Raw genomic sequence first — 22,831 nt, 5'->3', positions numbered from 1 at the left:
ACAATGTTGCCCTTCTGAAAAGGAAGGTAATCAGTCAGAAGTGGTTGGCTCCTTGGTATAATTCACAGCTGCGTGCGTTAAAGCAGACTGCAAGAAAGCTGGAGAGACAGTGGCGTTCCTCTAATTTAGACGAGTCCCAATTAGTCTGGAAAGATAGTTTAATAACGTATAAGAAAGCACTTCGTAAAGCTAGAACTGCTTATTATTCATTATTGATAGAAGAGAATAAGAATAATCCCAGGTTTCTTTTCAGCACTGTTGCCAGGCTGACAAAGAGTCCGAGCTCTGTTGAGCCATGTATTCCTTTAACTCTCAGCAGTGATGATTTCATGAGATTCTTCATCAATAAAATTGTTTCTATCAGAGAGAAGATTAATGGAATCCTTCCCATTATTATCACTGATGTATCATGAAGTAGAGCAGCTTTAGAAGTATCTTTCGAACCTGAATTGTATTTGGACAGCTTCTGTCCCGTTGATCTTTCTGAGCTAACAACAGCAATAGTCTCTTCTAAACCATCAACTTGTATGTTAGACCCAATCCCAACCAGACTGTTCAAGGAGGTTTTCCCCTTAATTGACACTTCCATATTGGATTTGATCAATCGGTCTTTGTTGATAGGATATGTACCTCAGACTTTTAAGGTTGCTGTAATTAAACCTTTACTTAAGAAACCTACTCTTGATTCAGAAGTGTTGGCCTAATTATCAACCTATATCACATCTCCCTTTTTTGTCTAAAGTTCTTGAAAAAATAGTTGCAGTTCAACTTTGTGATCATTTACATAGAAATAATCTGTTTGAAGAGTTTCAGTCAGGATTCAGAGTGCATCATAGCACAGAAACAGCACTGGTGAAAGTTACCAATGATCTCCTCTTAGCCTCTGATAGCGGACTTGTTTCTGTGCTTGTCCTGTTGGATCTCGGTGCTGCATTTGATACGATCGATCACAGCATTCTGTTACAGAGACTTGAACATGTTATTGGGATTAAAGGAACTGCATTAGGCTGGTTTAAGTCATATTTATCTGATAGATTCCAGTTTGTTCTTGTAAATGAAGAATCTTCCTCACATGTTGGCGTATGTCATGGAGTTCCTCAGGGTTCTGTGCTTGGACCGATTCTTTTTACTTTATACATGCTTCCATTAGGTAACATTATCAGACAGCATGGCATAAATTTCCATTGTTATGCTGATGATACTCAGCTGTACTTATCTATGAAACCAGATGAAACCAACAGGTTGGTCAGACTACAAGCCTGTCTTAAAGACATAAAGACCTGGATGACTCAGAACTGTCTGCTTTTAAATTCAGACAAAACTGAAGTTGTTCTCTTTGGACCTGAGCGCTTCAGGGAGAAATTGTCTAGTTATATAGTTACTCTAGATGGTATTTCCCTGGCTTCTAGTTCTACAGTGAGGAACCTTGGAGTTATTTTTGACCAGAATTTATCATTTGACGCACATATAAAACTGGTTTCTAGGACTGCCTTCTTTCACCTTCGTAATATTGCTAAAATCAGGAACATCCTGTCTCAGGGTGATGCAGAGAAACTAGTTCATGCATTTGTTACTTCAAGATTGGACTACTGTAATTCCTTATTATTGGGCTGTCCCACATATTCTCTGAAAAGCCTCCAGCTGATCCAAAATGCTGCAGCCAGAGTTCTGATGAGAACTAACAGGAGAGATCATGTTTCTCCAGTTTTAGCTTCTCTTCATTGTCTCCCTGTTAAATTCAGAATAGAATTTAAGATTCTTCTTCTCACATATAAAGTTCTTAATGACCGAGCTCCATCATATCTTAAAGATCTAATTGTAAGGTATTTTCCTAACAGAGCACTTCGCTCCCAAACTGCAGGTTTACTTGTTGTTCCCAGAGTTTCTAAAAGTAGAATGGGAGGTAGAGCCTTCAGTTATCAGGCCCCTCTCTTGTGGAATAAGCAGCCAGTAAATGTCCGGGAAGCAGACACCCTTTCCACTTTTAAGATTAGGCTTAAAACTTTCCTTTTCGATAAAGCTTATAGTTAGGGATGGCTCAGGTAATCCTGAAACATCCCATAGTTAAGCTGCTATAGGCTTAGACTGCTGGGGGACCTCATCTGTCACACCTTTCCTCACTTTGCTCTCTTTTTTCCCCCTGTTTAATTTCACAATTGATTTTATGTACATGTGACATTATTGTGGTTATTAACGTATGTTTCCCTGTTCCAACAGATATCCTTTGAATGGCGTTATGGTGTTTTTCCCCCTTCTTTTCCCTCTTTTCTGTCTTCTCAAACCCCAGCTGGTCGAGGCGGATGGCCACCCTTCCTGAGTCTGGTTCTGCCAGAGGTTTCTTCCTGTTAAAAGGGAGTCGTTCCTTTCCACAGTTGCCTCAGGCACGCTCAGGACGGGAGATTGGACTGAAGACAACTTTCGGTGCAATCTGTTGGTTTCCTTAGCTAGGATATTAATTTTTTGAATTGGCTCTATATGAATTAATTGGATTATGATTACAATGAATTGGATTCCAATTGGCTTGAATTGGACTATATTACTTAAGTGCCTTGAGATGACAATTGTTGTAATCTGGCGCTATATAAATAAAATTGAATTGAATTTAATTGAATTATAAAGTTTATATATATTCTTGAAATCTGATTTATTCTAAGTTTTCCTTTTACTTTGCTGAAAACACAGTTCCCCTTTCTGCCAGTGCACACGAGCAACACACAGCACAAGTAAGACCAGGGCAGCACGAACTCTAATAAGATTTGTTTTTCCATCCAGGATCTTGAGCAGAGAATCACCTACATAGGCCTCCAGAGTTCAAATCTGCACTGCAACCAAACAAAATAAGCCAGGTCCAAGTACTTACTTCTAACTACAACCAGATGTCTACCCTCAGCTAATAACCAGAGAAAATACACACCTTTCCTGTGGTTGGTCCATAGGTAGCCCCAGCTGACCAGTGGAAGTTGTCATGCAAAAACAGATGTGCAGACTATGTGTAGAAATTACCCTCACATCGTGAGAGAGTACTGAAAGGTGAATGGAGCAGAGGTCTAGTTTAAGAATAAAGTGTAATATAGCAAGAAGAGGAACGCTGATTTACTGACACAGAGAAGAGAAGGCCAGAACCTTTAAAACACACTTAGAAAACTGACTGTCCTAATGGAATATGTTCATGTATATATAATTGTATTCTGAATTAATACAGATTTCATGACCCATGAAACAATGATACATGAATAAAAAATTCACACTTAATTTTTGATGATCATAAATGGAAACACAGGCCTCTAATTATAGCTAATGATGAAATTTAAGTAGCCTCATCCTTGTCATCATGTTCATGAATTATGAAAAGGTTGTGAGTGATGAAATGCCGCACAGTCTAATTGTTATGACAGAGCAGATTAACAGCTTCAGAGTGGATCAGGTGGGAGTCTTCAGTTTAAATTTCACAAACTGGATGTCAAAGCCTGCAGCAGCCCTGGGGCTCAGAAACATGTTGTCATACCAAGGCTTTCACATGTTGTTACCTCAGTACACTATAGCAGTGGGCACCTTTGCAAAAGGAATGTCCACAAAGAAAAATCATACCTCTGGAAATGGATGCTGAACTTCTGAAAGTCTTCTTTCTGTGCACCGAGCACCACAGACAAAATTCTGCTCGTCTCCTTTTGGGTTTGAAAGACCGACATCTGTGACTTGAACAATTCAAAACAAGATCACATAAAAGAAAAACATTAAACTTAGAATTTTAGATAACTAATTTAGATTGTGTGCAGATGACAGCTGATAAAATCCAAAAAGTCTTACTGCTTGAGTATGATACCAATAACTCATGACATCACTTGATTGGCACTCTCACTAGAGATGTACTGACAAATTGCCCTAAGATTATCAACTAGAATTGCGCAAGGAAAGTTATGCAAAGTATCGAGTATTTTGAATCCACACTGATAACCAGGTGCATGAGAGGACTCTGAGATATATGCCTTTCCTGTTTGTGTATCTGGACGATATACTGGTGGCAAGTAGTTCAGTGGAGGAGCACAGGTTACACCTCTGCCTATTGTTTGAGTGCCTCATTGAACATGGATTATTTGTGAATCCTGCTAAATGTCAGTTTGGGTTTTCAGAGATTGAGTTCCTGGGTCATAGTGTGTCACAGCAGGGTGCTGTGCCACTCCCTACCAAGGTAGAAGCAGTTTTAGCCTTACCCCGCCCCTCCTCTGTGAAACCTCTTCAGGAGTTTTTGGGCATGGTTAACTTTTACAACCGTTTCATTCCTAGAGCTGCCCACATTATGCACCCTTTGTATGAAGCATTAAAAGGCGAAAAGGGTAACCAGGACCACAGAGAGGTTACAGGCATTTGACAAAGCTAAAACAGCGCTTGCCAACGCCACCTTGTTGACCCATCCCAACCCTGCAGCGCCTATCACCCTAATCTCTGATGCTTCTGATTATGTAGCATGTACAGCACATTTGACAGAGAGCTCTTGGCCCTTTTCCTCACCACACACCATTTCAGGTTCCTCTTGGAAGGCCGAGATTTCACTGCTTTTGTTGACCACAAGCCCCTTACGTTTACTATGGCCAAAACCTCTGAACCGTGGTCAGCGTGGCAGCAGTGACAACTTTCTGCTATTTCCGAATTTACAACTGACATTCAGCATGTTGCCGGGAATGACAACTTGGTTGCTGACTGCCTCTCGCGTGCCCAGGTTGCCACTGTCCATTTGGGAATGGATTATGCTGAGATGGCTGCAGACCAGCTGACGGACTTGGAGATGCAGGCATTGCGCACAGCCGAGTCTAGTTTGCGGTTGGAAAATGTCACTTTTCAGAATGGCGGTGTGACACTCTTTTGTGACATTTCAATGGACAAGCCACGCCCGGTGGTTCCGGCTGCTTGGCGCCACCATGTTTTTGATGCTGTTCACTCCCTGTCACACCCTGGGGTTAAAGCTTCAGTTAAGCTGGTGGGTGCCAAGTTTGTGTGGACCGGCCTTAGGAAGTACGTTTAAACTTGGGCTTCTACGTGCATAGCATGCCAACGTGCAAAGATACAACGTCACATTAAAGCTCCTTTAGGGCCCTTTCTGATTCCTGACAGACGTTTTGAACATGTTCATGTCGATCTAGTCGGCCCTTTTCCCCCATCTCAAGGTTTTACTCACCTCCTGACCATGGTGGATAGGACCACATGGTGGCCTGAGGCAGTTCACCTGTCATCCACAACGTCATCACAGGTTGCCCGGGCTTTCATCTATTTCTGGGTGTCGCGGTTCGAGGTTCCTTTGGACCTGACATCTGATAGGGGCTCCCAGTTTACCTCTGAGTTGTGGAACGCGGTAGCTGGGAGCTTGGGGGTCAAACTTCACCGGACCACTGCATAAAACCCACAAGCCAACAGACTGTGCGAGCGGTTTCATCGTACTATGAAGGCTGCTCTCCGTGCATATTTAGTTGACAGTAGCTGGGTCGACAGGTTGCCATGGGTTTTGTTAAGCCTGCGCTCTGCTCCTAAGGAGGACCTGCACTCTTCCTCTGCTCAGTTGGTTCTAGGTCAGTCTTTGAGGGTCCCAGGGGAGTTCCTTTCTAGTGTTCTGGGTTTGGGCCCTAGTTTCACAGGGAGGTCTGGTTTACAGAGCGAGGCCAGAGTTTTCTCACCTGTGGCAGCGCACCACTGCCTTCCTCAATCATACATTCCCAAGGACCTTATGTCGGCCAAATATGTATTTATCCACCATGATGCACACCGTTCTCCCCTGGAGTCCCCATATGATGGTCCTTTTCGCGTACTGGAAGTGGGGCCTAAGTATTTTCTGATCGAGATAGGGACTGGTCAGTACTGAGTTTTGGTGGATCGTTTGAAACCCGCTCACGTGTTCCAGGATGACGCAGTTGAGCTGGCTCGCCCAGCCCGCCGCGGCCGCCCTCCCAGCCCTATTCCTGATGTTAGGCTTTTACCCTTACCCGTTCCTCCCTCACCTCTAAAGTCTATTAGGCATAGTCGTAGGGGTAGGGAAGTTAGATTGCCCAACAGGTACTTGAGGTTTTGCAATGTACACTGTTTTGTAGTTTGTTTGTTTTTCTGCTGGTTTATGCATGTTGCGACTTGGGATATTATTATGTGTGTTCTGGGGGGAGCTGTGTGGCGACACTGATGAATTAGAACGCACACACAAATAACATTCTATTTCTGGTCTCCATGACAACGGTTGTTGTCATGAAAACAAAATGTATGTTCTATCAGTTGATGTCAGTTATTGTCAGTTTTTACAGTTTTATTTTAAGTGGAGTAAGGAGAAGAATAAATAATAGAGACTTACCGAAACACCATCTCTTTCTCTTCAAACTCCACAGTGTCAGATTATTTATAACATAATGGTGATGAACACTGGTCGGAAGAGCCCCCTGGGAATTTTTGCTTAGGGCCCCAACAGACTCTAGGGGCCCATCCACACGAGAACATTTTTGTCGAATCCGCATAAATACTTGGGCCTCTCGTCCAGACGGATCTGGCTTTTTCGAGGTGTGAAACCGGTATTTTTTGAAAACAGGTCCCAGAGTGGAAAAATCCTAAAACGCCGTTTAGCCCGAAGTCGTGTGGACAGCAAAAGTGGATTTTTCAGAAACAATGACGTATAAGCCCCACCTCTCTTACCATTAACCTCAGATCTTCAAGACCGCTAGACACGTCATAATCATAGACATATAAAGAATAAAAGTTTAAAAAGTCCATTGTACTTGTATTTTTCCAAACTTTATAATGTCTATGGTCATAACAACAACAACAATGGCAGACTACAAGCTTGTACTACCTTTACACATAGACATTATAAAGATTCTTTATATGTCTATGCCTTTATATGCATGCTCCACAGCTTCTCTTCCGGTTTTAGTGTATTGGTGTGGCAGCGTCACATACAGGCCTGGCATACGTACTACAGCGTTTTGGGTCGTTGCCAGTGAATCCGTGCGGACGCAGATATTTTTGGAAACGACGCCATGTTTACGGAGACTTTTTTCAAAACGATATTGGGTGAGGCTGCGTACTCGTGTGGACGGGCACTAGAATCGCTTCTCCTCGTTGTTGACTCTTTTCTTTAGAGAGTAGAGTGATTAATTGCTGTGACAAATATATGTGGAGATCTATCTGCTACCTATCTGCTTCTATTCCCCAAAACAGGATAGAATAATAGAGCTAGTGAGTGGTTGCTGCTAGCAAAACAAACCTAAAACGTGGTATGAATCAGTCTGAAAGAGAGATGCTTAGCAAGAGCAGTGTGCAGGTTAAAGTTGATATCTGTTTTCAGGGTAGCTGAAAGACAAATATGGAACTAATCTTGGATTTGTGACTGGCAAAGAAAAATAGCAGAGCACAAGTATGAAGGTATCCCTAAAAGGGGCCTGTTATGTTGGCTGGGCTGAGATAAGTTCCACAGACACATCACCATAAAGACTCCCTGAGGACTTCTCATCTCATCTGGTAATCCTAATAACAGACTCTTCCATGCAGACAGAGCACCTCTCACACTGAGATCACTGCTTCTTCTACTTTTACTGGAGGCTGTTAGTGGGGCAGCAGGCCTGCTAAATTTATTGGAAAAAAGTCCAGAGATTTTTACAAAAACTCTTGCTAGGCTGATTGCTCTGATGTAAACAGTACTGTCCCCACTCTGCAGATCCAGCCATGCTCCATTGCCCTGGAAAGAGTCTACACCCTATATGGTCAGTATAGTAAAAACAGTCGGGGTTAGGACCCAAAACTAATTATTCACAAGGACCTCTGTTTATGGAGGTGTCAACAGCTCTAGGTCTCACATTTTTGTGAAGGTTGCTGTCCTTTGCCGGAGCCCAGCTGCACATAATTTCACCCTTAAAACGTAGGAAAGAGAAACATGAAGCCCTGTTTTAACTAAGCATGCAGTATTCAGATTTATGTGTACATCTCAATGTTATAAATCCCTCATGATCAATATGTCACATACACAGGATTAAAGCTGACATTCATCAAAAACACCACACATTCTTCTGCTCCTGTGAGACCTCCCCAGGCCACCAGATGTAACTGATTGTATCAGCTGTTCGGTTTAATGCGCATACACTTTTAATTTTTTTTCGGCATTTTCCAATAATGAGGGGGATTTATTGGCATTCTAACACCTCAGTGCTGCTATAAATTTGATATGGATATGATGTTGAGTAGAGTACTGTGACCTTGCTGGGCAGTGCTGAGATTTACTAGACACACAGGCAGTGGTTGATCTCCTAATGCATTACCCAGTTACCCCTCCCCCACTAAAGACAAAAGGTGGTCTTTAGTAAATTCTGAATGCTTTAGTTTATTTAGGGTTTAAATATAGTCATAACAATGGTTTATGCAACTAGATACAAGCAAGAATCAAATCTATTTTGACAAAGCAGAAATACTTGAGGTGGTTTGGATATCTTGTCATGATGCCTTCTGAATGCCTCCGAGGGGAGGTGTTTCAGACATCTCTAATGGGATGAAGTCTCGGGATAGACCCAGGAGGGAGGTTGCTTGTACCAAATAAGCAACAAAAATAGATGGATCGATACTTTACTCTATCCATCTTACAATAACAATCCATCTTGTCAAGCTGTAAGGTATCCATTGGGTGGCCAAAACCCAAAAGTTAAGACCAATTAGAACCAATTGGTAGGCTTAGGTGTGGCAGCCCTCAACAAAGGCTGCTCATATTCAAAAAGAACATTTACAAGAAAAAACAGTCTGACCAAGACTGGACTTTTAAATTGCATGTAAACATGTTGTTTGAATGAAATCAAAGCTCCCGAAGCTGGATTAACACACCCAGATAATATGGTTGGGGGTTGAATGACTCTGGAGTTCCATGTTTTTAAAAATTTTTTGTAAAAACAGTAAATGTATATTAATACATGTATATTAATATATATTAAAACTCACAATAAAGCTGCTCTCATTCAAATATTTTTTGTATTTCTTTTGCCAGACAACTAATTGCATCAGAAATTGTGAAATCATAATCAGCCAAAAAAAAAAAAGATTCAAAGTGTGCTCGCTTAAAATATTTCCAGACTGCTTTTCTGCTCTAATAAAATCATGATTTTATTACCACAGTGTCATCTGACAGAATGACCATTATCTAACTTAAAGAAAAAGTGCAGTAAACTGGGGTCTGTTTCACAAAGCAGGTTCATCAAACTCTGAGTCTAATCCTAAACTCTGAGCTGATCTACTCAGAGATAGAAAACTCTGAGTTTCCAGGTCCAGAAATGCTGATTTGAGTTAGATTTGTCAACTCTGAGTAGTTTCACCTTGAGTTAAGCACGTGCGCCACAACTTTAAAAAGCCAGATTCAATGGATCCCCGATTTGACAAGTCACCATGGCAACAGGGAAGAGGAGGACTACGTTTTTCACCAACCTCGAATTGGAAATCTTAATGCGCTCATACAGCGAGTTTCAACAAGTTTTTAGAAAGAAGTGCAACACAGCTGCAGCTGCAAAAGAGAGGGAGATGGCGTAGGAGAACATTGCTGCTCAGGTCAGTTTGTACGTTTAAATGTATTCCTTTGCAATCACAATAATATTACAGGGTAAAATTGCTTGAATGGTAGCCTATTCATTTATTTCATTTAGGTGCAATCCCGCAGGGGAGAAGTGCACTTGGCAACAGCTTAAGATGAAATATAAAAACATTGGTCAAAGAGGTAAGACCTCGACATGGAGGCACCTAATTTTGATCAGGTTTTACACTTTAAAGTACCGTATATCCACACCATAAGACGCACAAAAATCGGCCGTGCGCCATATAATCCGGTGCGCCTTATGTGTGCACTGGATTCCAAAATCTGTCACGGATACCGCCATTTTGAACTTACTGTGGGGAGCGCCGAGTATTCACCCACCGCCCTCCGCATCACTCATCGCTCTCTCTTCGTGCTGCTCACTGCTACATTCACTTTTGCTGCTCCTTTTGGCTCTCGTACATTGGAAATGAAAGGCAACTGGCCACTTCCGTCACTCGCTTTGCGTTCGGTATAAATCCAGGGTTAGGCAGATCCCAGCCACTCACTCTGAATGGGGCGAAGATTGTATCGAGCTCATACTTAGCAATTGAATCGTGTCATCATTAATGCTTTTGCCCATGTCCCAGTGAGTGCCTGTTCTTCAGTCTGAGATGGGTGATGCAGACCGATGTGCAGTTTATAAGTTTATAAGTGTAAAAACGACCGACGATGTTGTCCTTGACCGTCGGACCATTTCCCGCTGACACAGGGGGAATACACTACGTGTGCTGGCAGCGATAAACCAATCAGAGAACATTATGTAATAGTACGCCTTATAATCAGGTGCGCCTTATGTATGGGTTAAGTACATAAATGGACCCCATAATTGAGGTGCGCTTTATAATCAGGTGAGCGGAAAATACAGTAAATATTAAGTGAACTTTTGACTGTACAGTTGTTTTATCCCAACATAATGCTGTTTTCACACACACAAATGTCTTCTAATCTATATCATATTCTGTTAAATAATTAAGCCTATTTAAACTAACACAGACTTCAACTCAGCCAACAGAAAGAAGGCATGTCCGTAAAATGGGTGGTGGCCCAGCACCGCCACCTCTAACAGAAGCAGAGGAGCTGACCCTAAGCCAGAATATTGGAAGGCCAGTGGCTGAGGGAATCCCTGGAGGGAGCTCATCCTCTGAGTCCACCCCACAAGACACAAGTACCTTGTAATGGGCCTATAGATATATTTTTAAAGCCTATTCATTCAAATATTTATTTGTTAGTTATGTCTTTTTTTTTCTTTTGTCCCAACAGATTCTGATGGTGCTGCTCAAAAAGATAAATGTCTGGAAATGCTAAAACATCTATGCGTGGTCTGATAACCATCTCCTGACGAATATTTAATTCTCTGTGCAGTAATGCTGCACCTTCATCCACGGGATCATTTTCAAAAGGACATGCCATGTTCATGAAAAAAGTCACCTCCTACTGTGCCTAATGGGTTTCCAGAACTTCTAGAAGAACTAGGCTATGCCAAAACTCACCTGCTGACTGAATGAATGAGGAAATCAAATGGCGTGTGTGGCTGAAAGAGGGCGGAGACAGAGAGAAACTCGAGGTTTACTGTGAAAAACCTGGTCCCGACCAGGTTTGGTTTATAGAGTCTGTTACTACGGTAACTGACCAAGAGTTTAAGTTACCTCTCTCTCTGAAACAGGCTAGTTACCTGTCTTTCTCTGGTTTGAGTTACCTCCCTTTGTGAAACGGAAAACTCAGAGTTTTCATTAAACCTTTTTTGTGAAACAGACCTCTAGGCTACACTTGTGTCAGAAGCCGCAGAATGTCTTGAATGTTTTCTGTACTTACTTTGGTCAATAATACAATTCTCCTTCCATGCATTTCCTGGTCAAATATATAACCAACCATTTTGAGTGACTCTTGCCATTTAAACAGCTTTGAAGATTTATGAGTTAAAACTTTCTTAAAAAATGCCAGAACTTTTCCTCAAGGTCTTTAGAGGACTTCCGTCTGTCTGTTATGAGTTCTGATTTAGGTTTGAAAGAAAGCATTGCCTTTCAACAATAGATAGTTTGTCTATCTCTACTATTGCTAATGATTTCCTAATTTTCTGCAAGGCATCTTTCTTTCAGATACACGTGTCAATCTAGCCCAAAGTTAGCCTGCTGAAATGTTCAGAATCAGAATCAGAATCAGAAGACTGCAGCCAATGATCATATTCAGTTTGCCTGCGTGATCTGCAGACAGGGTTTTTCAACTCCAAGTTCTGTCAATGACCTTGTACTGTCAAGGAAACATCCTTCATAACTCCTGCTACTTCCTCCTAACAAAGCATTTACTCTATAACCTTGACAGAGCAACTGTATGAAGGCTGTTGTATTTCTGCTCCCTTTCCTGCTGCACTTCATTTGTTGTATTCCCACAGTCCTTAATGTCTGAGGCCTCACTGCTACTTAAGCCCCATTTTGGCCTAACTTCTGCAGAAGGCACGACATTGATCAAAGTTATCTTTCTGTGTTCTGACAACATCTTATCCAGCTGTATTTCTATATGTAGTGGTCATAGTGAACTTTGAAATTAAGGATTTTATCCTTGTCTTCATGCTGACTGATTATCTATTTATGAAATGATCTGGCCAAGAGGCACCAGCAAAGGGCACATTCCAAATAACAATCATGATACATGATTACATGATACATGAAACATGAAACACGATACATGATTACATGATTACTTTATATATGTGGGGCAGCCGTGGTTCAGCTGTTAGGGTGGGTCATCCAATAACTGGAAGGTTGATAGTTCAATTTCCTCTCTCACAACTCAGAGGGGTGTGGGGAGGGGTGTCAGTCTACCTCCTTGTCACAGCAGAGGACAAATTTTGTGTGTATGCATGACAATAAATCTGATCTTAATCTAAAACATAAAACAAATAAAAACTTGACAATTCTCCCACACAATAAATACATTATGTTCTTTAGTGTTTACAAGCTTTAGTGTTTTTTGCAACTGTGTCATTAGAGGCAGAAAACTGGACTGAGAAATGACCAAAGGAAGTGCAGACTTTTGGAATGATTGTGGTGATAAAATTACGAGAGTGTAATTACCGTTTGCTGCTGGAAATGTTGAGTAATGAGTAATCAAAGATATAGAGGGGTTTTATCAATTATAGTTTTGTAAATGAATTGGTAATAATGCAACAACCTGCAGGAATGGAGAGATGCCCAGTTAACAAGTGAATACAGATTACAATGATGAGTGTTCAAAGGGAAATTCAAAGGAAAAGTAATGTGTTGATATGAATGTCTAAGGAGAATTCACATCAACACGTTGATAAGAATGTCTAAGGAGAGTGAACTGTCAAGCCAGATACCTAAATAGAGTACTAGTTGGAGCTGACAAGTTGTAATGCTGTAACATACAAGGAGGAGATATTGAGATGACAGACAGTCTGAGATAAGTTACGGTTGACAATCATCAATTTGGTTTTGTTTGTGTTTAATAGAAGGTTAAGGTTGGTGAAGGCATGTTGGAGACTGTTGAATCTGTGTTGCAAGGAAGTCAGGGCAGAATTCATGCTTGCGCTAGATGTGTACAGAATGGTATCATCGGCATAGAAATTGATGTGAGAACTACCAGAAGCATGGATAATGTTGTTTATATAGATTTTGAATAGGGTTGGACCTAATATAGAACTCTGAGGAACACCCATAGATAGGGGCAGATGATCAGACTGGTAACCCACAGCTTGCACAGATTGTACATGACCAAAAATGTAACTTCTGAACCATGCCAGATAGCCAGAACCATGGCAGAGATTCCTCTGAAAGACCTATATTTTTTAGCCTTGCGGAGTAAGATGTTGCAGTTAACAGAGTCAAAGACTTTAGCCAGATCAACAAACAGCCACACAATAGTCTGTATTGTCACTGACAGATATGATGTTGTTTAACACTTTAAGATTTGCAGAGATATATCCATGGCTGGCTCTGAAGCCAGACTGAATGGGGGTAAGAGTACTGTGGTATTCCAGGTAGTAAGTCAGCTGTTTGTTGACTTATTTCTTAATGAAGGCATTGCGGCAAGGCAAGATGGAGAAAGGCCTGTTACAGTTTAGGTCTAGATTGTCATCCCCCTTAAAGAGAGGGGTGACATCCACAGATTTCCAGTCCTGGGGGAATTCACAAGTTTGTAGGGGCAGGTTAAACAGATGAATGATAGGTGCTGGTAACTTCAGGAAGAAGGAATCAAGAGCGGCAAGTCCAGCTGATTTGTGAGGCTCCAGCTTGAGTAGCTCCTCAAGCACCTTGTGCTCCTGAAACAGTTATAAGCAGAAATAGGAGTTGATTGTAGAGAGGGATCAATATTTGAACTTGAATCAGCAAGGCTGGTAGTAGAAATGGGAGTAGTAATAGCAAAGGCATGACCAGACTTATTCAAATGTTTATTGAAATGATCCACCATGGTGATTTTATCTGAAACTACGATGTGCTCAGATTTCATAACATTAGGCAAATGTAAGGATGTGTTATTATTGCCAGAGCAGGTATTTTAGACTGATCAGCTCAGACGGTTCAGTGCTAATCCAGGGACTAAAGCGTTTTTGATATATATATATATATATATATATATATATATATATATATATATATATATATATATATATATATATGAGAGAGAGAGACAGAGAGAGAGAGAGAGAAAAAACTCTAACAGATTCACTAACGTTTTGATAGAAAACTGCAGATGTGTTTTTTCTAGGTCTGTTGGTGAAAATTACATTAATTAGTGTTCCATATTCAATAGACTTAGTATTAAATTTGATAGGAGTGTAGAGACTGCATGATCTGGGTGAGATTTAAGGCATCAAATTGGAGTTGCACAGAAGTGGGCGGGTGAAGCATATCCCAGTTTTTTTTTTTTTTGCGGTGGTTGGACGTAACTGCTTTTATGATGATTGACAATTATTCAAGTTACAGCAACTGTATAAAATTTTCAAAGTGAGCCTCATTTGTGCTGCTTTTGAATTTAGAATTTAGATTTGGATGCAACAGAATGAGACAACTATATAATCCCATGAAAACCAAACTTACCTGGTTTTGAATTTGTTTAATGTTGTTGTTTGTTCAATGATTACCTCCATTATACGTGTGAAATAAAAGCATAGCTTTGTATTACAATACTTGTCTCAAGATGTTGCTTTTTTTAATGTAACATTGTTAAAACCCATTAAAATATCTAAGGCCTGCATCACTAAAAGAATATGATGACATAACCATTTTGGTGTTATGTTAATGATGTCTGTCTGTTGTGTTGCAGAAATGTCAACCTAAATGAGCTTTCTAGACTGCTGGGATCGGCCCATGACCTCACACACTTACCATTTTGTACCACTTTGCAAGTAGAGATCGACTGATAAAGGTTATGGAGAAGTTTAATATTAACTAATGCTATCGATATAGTTCCAAAGCAGCCAAAGGTTAATCCCACTTTCTATCTAAAAGTAACATAAGATAACAATTATATTCTTATCATTTTACCTGGAAGTCACTCTGTGACTCTGCTATTTTTCTAAAATTTTGTCGATGCTGGCGAACATTCACTGTGGTCTGCCAGAATGGTCATTTGATTGACACAAGGGGCACAGTCATGTGGAACACATTTCTCTTTGTCACGGTCACTGGTGCCGGCAAAAGAGAACCCAAAAGCACAACAAAGAAGCAGGCGAGTTGCAAGTGAAGATCAGTTTACTTAGTCCAAGAAAAACAGGGAGAGTCAAAACCAGGAGGCACACAGGTATTCGTAGTCCAAAACAGGCAAAACAGGGTCAGAACAAGAAGGCAGAACTGGAAATGCTGGAGAGCTTGGCAAAATACAACACAAGACAATCTGGCAGGGATCAAGTGAAAATGGACTGGTATATATATACCGAGAAACTAATGAGAAAATGGACTGCAGGTGAAGGAGGAGATGGGTGGGGAAACCCAGGTGAGGGAAATTAGTTGATAGCATGGCAGGGAAGAAAGGAAGGATCTGAAATGACAGGGAGTTAGTGAAGTGACATGGAACCAAAAAATAAACTAAGAGTTATTGTAACTACATTACACTCTTATTGTTTATGTTTCCACAGTAACAACTTTGTGCTTCCCACCTGCCTGATCATTGGTCGATGCTCTTGATCATGATAAAAAGAGAAAGCTTCTTGATCAGCCTCTCCATCAGTTGGTTTACCATTAACAGCTAGTCAATATAGCATCCAGTCTGCCTCAAATCTAACATGACAGAAGGAGGTAGGAACCTTGCCCAGAGAGCATATTTTCTTCTCTCAATCAGAATAGCTGGTCAATGTTTATGATGTAAATACATCAACAGGTGAAGCTCTGGAACCGCTGGAGATCAGGATGTCTCAGCGGCTAGTCTGTCAGCTAGGGTTAATTTTTAGCCTATGCAGGTACCACTGCGCTTCTGCCACCCTTAGGAACCATACAGATAGCTCACGGTTGGCTATCAGGAGTGTCGCAGAGTCGCATGTCGCATGTTTTATTGGAGTGTAAAGCACCATTGGCTCTGTCAGACTGTGATGACACCATTTTCGGCCTATTTAACGTGTTGATGGTATTGGGTTCTGTCAGCGAGATAGATCACTCTGAATGGCTGTTACTCAACACAGAGAGACGCATATAGCTAAAGAGGAAACTAAACAAGCCAAAACCTGAAATACAGAGAGTGCCCCCAAACCTCAATGAACTGGAGCAACATTGCAAAGAAGAATGGGCCAAATTCCTTTACGGTGATGTGAAAGACTGATAACTCATCCAGAAAGTGATTCCTTGAATGTATTGCTGCTAAATGTGGTTCTACAAGCTGCTGAGTCGAGCAGTTTTTCACACACTGCTTTTTGTTAAGTAAATAATGACTGTGTAATATGTCATGTGTTGTTGTTAATCTAAAATTGCATTTACCTTATTTTCATGCCTGATGGACCAGATTAATTATTTCTATATCCACATATGTAAAGTCTTAGAGTTGAACCAAGATGTACTTTTGTACATGATAGTATGTATCCATCATGTCAAGAAATGAGTGATGGCAATGTTTTACATGCACATGCCTGTGCTATGAATGGAATACAAATTAGTGGTAAAAAAAAAAATATATATAAATTTAATTTTTTCCATTATTTTACCAACACTTTTTTCTTAAAAAATATGTTTGAATCAACTACAACATATTGTACCATGTAAAAAAGATTAATAAAAAGAACATTCAGTCATCCGTGAACTAAAATGGCAATAATATAACTACTTTTTAAAATTTTTATAACATGTGTAAACCCGTGTTACTGGTTTACAAAACCATAAATGGGCAACTGGGGCATTGTGGGTTCTCTGGAGCCATGAACAGTCCAATTTGATTTGATAGATTAACAGCTGTCCCACTGGGGAGTTTCTAGTCCCATGAGAGCTCCACCAGTGCCCTCCAGGAGATGGATATATCACTCCTGTGCTTCATCTCTCTCCCTGCTGTTGATCCAGAGGCTTCAGTGATCACTTACTCACAAATGGAGAGCCTGTTTCACGAACAGCATCAAACTTTCAACTTTCCTGATATGTTATTGTAAACTCTTTAAAATAAATGTCCTTTTAATATTAAATGGTAAATGGACTTGTACTTGTATAGCGCTTTTCTAGTCTAACTGACCACTCAAAGCGCTTCACTACATGCCGCATTCACCCCACTCACACACACTCATACAGCACGTCTCAAGATACTTAACTACGTGCTTTTTCTAATCATTCACACACACATTCATACCCCAGTGATACACTGGGAGGCAACGTGGGGTTCAGTGTCTTGCCCAAGGACGCTTCGACATGTATTCTGGGGAAGCCGACCTTCCGATTGGTGGGCGACTGCTCTTCCTCCTGCTCTTCCTCTACAGCCACCCCATTTATATATGTCCTATACACCTATAACATCTATATTACTCTATAGAATTCACTTTTAGGAATTTAAGAAAGAAAAGCAAATTACAGAATATTCTATCATATCCTAGTAATTCACCTGAAGGACTTAAAAATATTTCAGCTGAAATGGTTTCGGATGTTTTCTTTATCTTATTTGTGCCTGGTGGAAAGATACTATCTGTCCAGGATGGTCAGATTAAGAGTATTTAAGTGGGACTGATACTGATAAAATATATCCATGACAATTTACCAACAGAATTTAGCCTGCCTGCACATTATACCAGTGTAGCTCAGGTCTGCATCCCAGACTTGAGTCTGATTTCAGCATCTGCCAAGAAAATGTAGTTTGTTGTGTAAAAATGCAGACCACATGCTTAAGGTGGCCTCAAGATGGAAAGGGACCTTCTTTGCAATAAATTGTGTGGTTAATGACGCCAGTGTAGCTCATGTGGTAGCACCACATGGGCACCTAATCTCAGCTCCCACGGGAAAACGTAATCACATGGGCAACCATTAAGATTCAAGCTGTGTTGTGATCAAAACTGCAGCCAACACACAAAAAAGCGCCCCCCCCTCCCAAAAAAAAAACTTTATAAAGCATATTTAAACCATTACATTAGCCACAGTCAACAATTAGGGTCTTTGCTATGTCCCCCACACATTTTCCTTGAACCTTGTTTGAATGTTAGAGACATTCTCTGCAAAGAGCGAGGAGAGAGCTGCTCGATCATACACTTTAACAAGTTGACTGGTGGAGATCTGTGTCGCACTGTAAATTGAGTGGGTTGTTGTTGGGATTTGAATGTGCACATGCTGCACGTCTTATCTGAGCCAGATGTTTCCAGGTTGAAGCCATTTTGGTGTGTGTGACTTAGAGAGAGGAATTGCATCAGCTATCTTCATTTTCACACACTACTGTCACATGTATCCTCACGTTCAGCCAAGTAAACAGGAAACGGCTGAGGAGAAGAACTCATTTCAGTGAGCTTCAGAACACTATTATTTCACAAATTGCTATGGATATATGGTCTGAATGAAATTAACATCCAAAAAAACCCACTGTGAAAGTGTTTCTGGGTTTGTGAATGTGACGTCTGTCAACTTTTATGATTTTCATGGCTTGGAATTAGGGTGTGGCATATTCCTAGGACTCTCCTCCACTACAAACTGTAGTCTACCTGCTGTCCAGCAGACACCTGCTCTTCCATGCAGAGCAGCAAAAACATCTGTGGCCTGGAGAGACTTGGCTGCCTGCTGTAAGCTCAGTGAGCAGACACCAAATCATTGCGGGGAAAAGTGGAAAAAATATGGAGAAATAAAGTGGGAATCACAGATGTTTTACTGCAGATTAATTCTAATAATCCTGGAGAAAGGAGTAGAGAAAGAAAATTATATCAGTGATCCAGATGTGTGGAGGAAGAGACTCCCAAGGGGGAACTCCTGGCAGAGGAGCGGAGACTCCTCCAGACAGGACAGACAAGCATAATTCATTGTCAGTGCTGCAGACTCCTGGCTGCACTGCATTTGGGTGAAAGGGTCATTGTGGATGTCAGCTGATCAGCCACAGATACTTGTAAACATAACTATTTACATCAACCTTTCACTGTCATAGTTATTGTCTGCGTTTTTTTTTTTCCCGACTGAAAACTGTTTATACTCCTAAAACTGGAGACTTTAGGCTTATCATAGCAGATTAAGCTTGGAGCAAGTTTACCCTCCTACACGCTCTGCCATCATTACCTAAACTGGAATATGTTGGTACAAAATAACAGCCCTCTTACAGTTACCATACTCACTATGGCAACACTGCAATACAGCAAAAGTAAGTAAAAGTATTTCAAATTACGTTATGTTCTCAAATTACCCTGTGGGGATACATTTTTTTGTCAGCTTCAGTCTCATTCCTTAAATGATGTGTTCAAAAAAGGATGAGAGGCTGTGTAAAGTTAATGCATTTTTTGCTCTTGTAACAACGAAAGTTGGGGGAGGGTCTTTCAATCTCAACTCAGAAAAAGTTAGTTGATTCAGTGATTCAGGCCAACAACACATTCCAAAAAAAAGGTGTTACAAGGTCAAATTAGGGATGGTAATGTAGTAAAATAGAATACAATGTTTTTTTCAGACTGGTGATGTCAACAGATGTTTCTAGTCTTCATTTGGTAAAAAAAACAAAATCATTGTTTTAGAGGAAACAAGGACTGAGGATTTCAGTATGTCAACTAATTTGTTTAACTATTTTGACTATTTGAAAACAATGTTCTTCAAATGATAGAATGTACTGCATATTTCTCCCTCTACAGTGCAAAATATTATTGAATATATTTTTTAGCAATCTGGAGAATTTCACTGTGTAACAGGCCAGGTTGCAAGTCTAAAATGGACACCAGCGATCTCTGATCTTTCTGATGGCACTGTTTGAAAAACAGTTATTTCAATGCATTCACACAGTGGAAGTGTGAATTATGATTGGACCAATAAATATTCAACATATTTTTTTTAAGAAATAGATGCTATGTACTCCTTATTAAAGACAAAAAGGACCATCCAGACTTTTAACAACAACAAGTCCAAAAGCCAGGCTCTGTGATGGTATTGGGTATCAATGCCCTTGACAAAGCTGCCTTCAAGGTAGCAACTTCTCCAAGGACATCCATTCTTTTCCAAACAAAACAATGCTAAATGTGTTGTTTCAAAAAAATGTTTTAGATGTTGTGCTGCTGGATTGATTTAAGATTAAGATCAGATTTATTTGTCATGCATACATGCATACACACGAAATTTGTCCTCTGCTTTTAACCCATCCAGTTTGGCACCTGTTGACACACACATGCACATGCACAGGGTCACACACTCATAAAGACAGATGCCATACACTGGAGCAGTGGGCAGCCATTCACAGCGCCCGATCTGATCTGATCTAAATGTGACAGCAGCTTTCCAAAGCCCAAGTAATGCCATGAATAAGACCTTAAATTCAAACAACTTAACGAAGAGACATTGTAGGCGCATGGTGGAAAGTCAAAGTAATTGTAAAAATTGCTGCACTTTTTTCAAATTCTCAATTCTGTCTCAGCTTTCTTCTCACTTGAGATCATACAAGGTTAATTCTTAACCTTTCTTTTACAAACTCTTCAGCACCACTGCATATTGTATCCTCAGGCAGGCCTCCATTGTCCTCTCTTATACCCAGCTCGTACCTACAGACTTACATCCGTCAGAAAAGTAAAGAAAATTATTGTCTTCTATCCCAAGACTCATTCCTTCTACGTATCCATAAAGTCTGCACTCAACTGGGAGAAAGAACGTCAAAATATGCTGCCATCTTAGCATGAAATCAGCTGCAAAATCACCCGAATCCTATGAAGCTATAGGAAAATAAATCCAACAAACTTTAAACAAATTAATCAGGATCATCTGTCTCTGAATGTTACGACTGAATATAAGTGTGTCTGTTTGAACCTGTAATTAATGAGATGATTAGATGGTCTCATGTTTTATGTATGTTCGGTTTTAAAGTTTTTTTTTATTTTGATACTTCTGCAGTTTGGTCTATATTCTGTATAAGTATATTCTTCCTTAAAGTCAGTGGTTCTTGGCTAGAAATGACAGCTTGCAAGAACCTGACTGACTAACTTGAACTTAACAGGGCTTTGACAACAAGTACTAGAATTGCTACTCTGATCCTGATCACACAAAGTGAAAAGTATAATGTTCAGTGCTCTGTAGGCTTACCGAGACCTGGAAAATCTATGCCAAGGTTAATTAGTTTTTCTTTTAATTTGACACCAAATCATATTCAGGCATCATCTCAGGCTACAGAAACAAAGAAAAAGAAAAAAGCTGGGACTATGTTATTCTTAGTATATGCAGCAATTTACCTCTGTTTCCCCTGAAGCCTGCTGGGAGACTTGTTCTGCTGTCTCTTGGAGTAACACCGTTGTTTCTATCCAGTCAGCTGTGGATCACTTCCGTAAATAGGAGTAGCATCAATCAGCACCTCATATGTAATAATTTCTGATAAAACAACAGCAGTCACTATTTATCTGCATAATGAAAGATTAGGGAGGAGCATGGCTCATGTTCCAACACAAACAAACCAGCATCCGTTTATTGATTGACTGATTTAGATTTGTTCATTAGAACAGGGTAGTGAAGCCATCACTTGTTCCTGTCTGCTCAGAGAAAGCTCCCAGTTATTACATATGGCACAAAGAGTGGTCTCTGCTGCTGCTGGAGTTGTGTGCATTGGCACTGTAGAGAGTTGCGCTAACACTCTGTAGAGGCAGAAAACATTTGTGTTGGCCTTGAACCAGTAGAGTATTGCACAACATTAAGCTAAGCACACTCTGTGTTATATCCGGGATGGTAAGGGACAGAGACAGCAGACAAACCGTCAGACTGAAGAAGCTTTCCCAGAGGATGAGTGATCGAAATCCACCTGGAACTGAAGGTGATGAGTGCTGAGTGTAACTTATCATGGAGACTGACAGAAGAGTCTGCAGTGATTGCTCTGAGTGTGTATGCCAGCACAAGAGGAAAGAAAGATCATCAGGGGGTGACTGACTTTAACGATGACTTCATTTTTAGCTCTGTCAGGACAAACAATAAGATGAGATAAGACAAGGCAAGGCAAGGCAATTTTATTTATATAGCACCATTCATACACAAGGCAATTCAATGTGCTTTACAAGAGAAATACATTAAAGGAACAATAGATCATTAAAAACAAAAGCTAAAAGCAAGAAAAACAATGCAGAAAATGCATTTAAAAAGCAAACATGAAGCAAAAGCAAGAGCAGACAAATATAAAAACAATAGCTACAGATTATCCTACAATATCTGGTTCACTGGTAAGACACACAACATGTCTCTTTGAGGCAGACTGCCAGTGTTGCTCTCAGTGCACTATCTATGCAACTAGGTCATCACTAGAAAGTACATGCATCTACACAGACCCACACACACAAATGTATTGTGTTATTCATAGAATATGAAGTGTTTTATTCATATGTACATTTATTTATATATTTTGTATACCTCAGATAAAGTCATTCCAATCATTATATAGTTAATGCAGCAACAGAGGGGCAAAATGATATGGTGTCACAATCTGCTTCAGGATACCCAACGCTATCATATGTGTATATGTATTTTTATTTCCAATACTTTTTTGAAGAATTGGGTTAATTTTCATAGGACCCTTAAAACATTTCAGACAAACAAGACACCAAAAGTGAAAATGGCTAAATGTAACCAGCAAAATAAAGCATGGTTAAACGTTCGCACCATATGACTCTCACTTCAGTGCTCAGATATGATTTTCAGC

At 40.3% G+C, this 22,831-nt stretch overlaps 1 protein-coding gene across 1 annotated transcript in view; it reads left to right on the top strand.

The window, feature by feature from the left end:
- Positions 1–4,738: 4,738 nt before the first annotated feature.
- The window catches only part of znf644b (zinc finger protein 644b), an 81,032-nt gene continuing 62,939 nt past the window's right edge, over positions 4,739–22,831 (top strand). The window contains 4 exon segments of the mRNA XM_072390287.1: positions 4,739–5,010; positions 5,110–5,347; positions 5,525–5,794; positions 5,891–5,953. Coding sequence (XP_072246388.1) covers positions 4,739–5,010; positions 5,110–5,347; positions 5,525–5,794; positions 5,891–5,953 — 843 coding nt within the window.

Source organism: Leuresthes tenuis, unplaced genomic scaffold (genome assembly GCF_036924035.1).
Source record: "Leuresthes tenuis unplaced genomic scaffold, fLeuTen1.0.hap1 SCAF_7, whole genome shotgun sequence".
Lineage (NCBI taxonomy): Eukaryota > Metazoa > Chordata > Actinopteri > Atheriniformes > Atherinopsidae > Leuresthes > Leuresthes tenuis.
The sequence above is the reverse complement of the archived record's forward strand: the minus strand, read 5'-3'. Positions and strand labels throughout refer to the sequence as shown.